The sequence below is a fragment of the Nansenia antarctica genome (assembly GCF_963989245.1).
Source record: "Nansenia antarctica genome assembly, chromosome: 19".
NCBI classification, from domain to species: Eukaryota; Metazoa; Chordata; class Actinopteri; order Argentiniformes; family Microstomatidae; genus Nansenia; species Nansenia antarctica.
The window spans coordinates 17309897-17312396 of record NC_137692.1 but is presented as its reverse complement, the minus strand read 5'-3'; the positions used below and the strand labels follow the sequence as shown (position 1 = coordinate 17312396).

At 48.2% G+C, this 2500-nt stretch overlaps 1 protein-coding gene across 1 annotated transcript in view; it reads right to left on the bottom strand.

Moving 5' to 3' along the window:
* LOC308173945 (breast cancer anti-estrogen resistance protein 3 homolog) overlaps positions 1 to 2500 on the bottom strand; it is a gene marked incomplete at both ends in the record, with an annotated part of 52085 nt that overhangs the window by 10868 nt on the left and 38717 nt on the right. Inside the window, one exon of the mRNA XM_080548998.1 lies at positions 145 to 431. Coding sequence (XP_080405124.1) covers positions 145 to 431 — 287 coding nt within the window. The remainder of the gene's footprint in view (positions 1 to 144; positions 432 to 2500) is intronic.

The following is a 2500-nucleotide window of genomic DNA, read 5'->3' as shown; positions in this document are numbered from 1 at the left end:
GAAACGTATTCACATATTTCGAAAAAGAAAAGTCCGATCATTACATCGGATCCCGACATGAGGACCCAAGCATATAGAACGTGTCACATATAGTTATATAAGGGTTACGGTCAGAGGCTAAGGCTCAAGGGTCAGGTTACCCACCTCAGCAGGTTGCCCCGCCCCGCGTGGGCATGGTCATGGGCGTGGCCATTCAGGATATTGAGGCTGAGGCGTTTATTGGACGGCGGCTGCTGCTGGCTCCGCCTCTCGGGGGCGTACCTCTCCTCCGGCTGGTGGCTGATTGGCTGGAAGATCACGGCCCCGCCCCCCTCGGCGATTGGCCTTCGGTTGGCGACGTGGAAGCGTACGAGGGCCGGTACGCTGGGGAACAGGAAGTCGCTCTCTAACAGGAACTGGACCCGCGAGTAGACCTCGTTCACCACGGTCACCTGACCAAATTCAATTCAATTCAAACAACTTTATTACTCCGACTAAGGGACAATTCATTTAGAACATGACCCAGAACATGACCACAACATGACCACAACATGACCCAGAACATGACCCAGAACATGACCAGAACATGACCAGAACATGACCAGAGCATGACCAGAACATGGCCCAGAACATGACCAGAACATGACCAGAACATGACCAGAACATGACCAGAACATGACCCAGAACATGACCAGAACATGACCAGAACATGACCAGAACATGACCAGAACATGACCAGAACATGGCCCAGAACATGACCAGAACATGACCCAGAACATGACCACAACATAACCACAAAATGACCACAACATGACCCAGAACATGACCCAGAACATGACCAGAACATGACCCAGAACATGACCAGAACATGACCAGAACATGACCAGAACATGACCAGAACATGACCAGAACATGACCAGAACATGACCAGAACATGGCCCAGAACATGACCAGAACATGACCCAGAACATGACCACAACATAACCACAAAATGACCACAACATGACCCAGAACATGACCCAGAACATGACCAGAACATGACCCAGAACATGACCAGAACATGACCAGAACATGACCAGAACATGACCAGAACATGACCAGAACATGACCAGAACATGACCAGAACATGACCCAGAACATGACCAGAACATGACCAGAACATGACCAGAACATGACCAGAACATGACCAGAACATGACCAGAACATGACCAGAACATGACCCAGAACATGACCAGAACATGACCAGAACATGACCAGAAGATGACCAGAACATGACCCAGAACATGACCAGAACATGACCAGAGCATGACCAGAACATGACCCAGAACATAACCAGAACATGACCAGAACATGACCCAGAACATGACCAGAACATGACCAGAACATGACCAGAACATGACCACAACATGACCCAGAACATGACCAGAACATGACCCAGAACATGACCAGAACATGACCATAGCATGACCAGAACATGACCCAGAACATAACCAGAACATGACCAGAACATGACCAGAACATGACCAGAACATGACCCAGAACATGACCAGAACATGACCAGAACATGACCCAGAACATGACCAGAAGATGACCAGAACATGACCCAGAACATGACCAGAACATGACCAGAGCATGACCAGAACATGGCCCAGAACATGACCAGAACATGACCAGAACATGACCAGAACATGACCAGAACATGACCCAGAACATGACCAGAACATGACCAGAACATGACCAGAACATGACCAGAACATGACCAGAACATGACCCAGAACATGACCCAGAACATGACCAGAACATGACCAGAACATGACCAGAACATGACCAGAACATGACCCAGAACATGACCAGAACATGACCCAGAACATGACCCAGAACATGACCCAGAACATGACCAGAACATGACCAGAACATAACCAGAACATGACCCAGAACATGACCAGAACATGACCAGAACATGACCAGAACATGACCCAGAACATGACCAGAACATGACCATAGCATGACCAGAACATGACCAGAACATGACCAGAACATGACCCAGAACATGACCACAACATAACCACAAAATGACCACAACATGACCCAGAACATGACCCAGAACATGACCAGAACATGACCCAGAACATGACCAGAACATGACCAGAACATGACCAGAACATGACCAGAACATGACCAGAACATGACCAGAACATGACCAGAACATGACCAGAACATGGCCCAGAACATGACCAGAACATGACCCAGAACATGACCACAACATAACCACAAAATGACCACAACATGACCCAGAACATGACCCAGAACATGACCAGAACATGACCCAGAACATGACCAGAACATGACCAGAACATGACCAGAACATGACCAGAACATGACCAGAACATGACCAGAACATGACCAGAACATGACCCAGAACATGACCAGAACATGACCAGAACATGACCAGAACATGACCAGAACATGACCAGAACATGACCAGAACATGACCAGAACATGACCCAGAACATGACCAGAA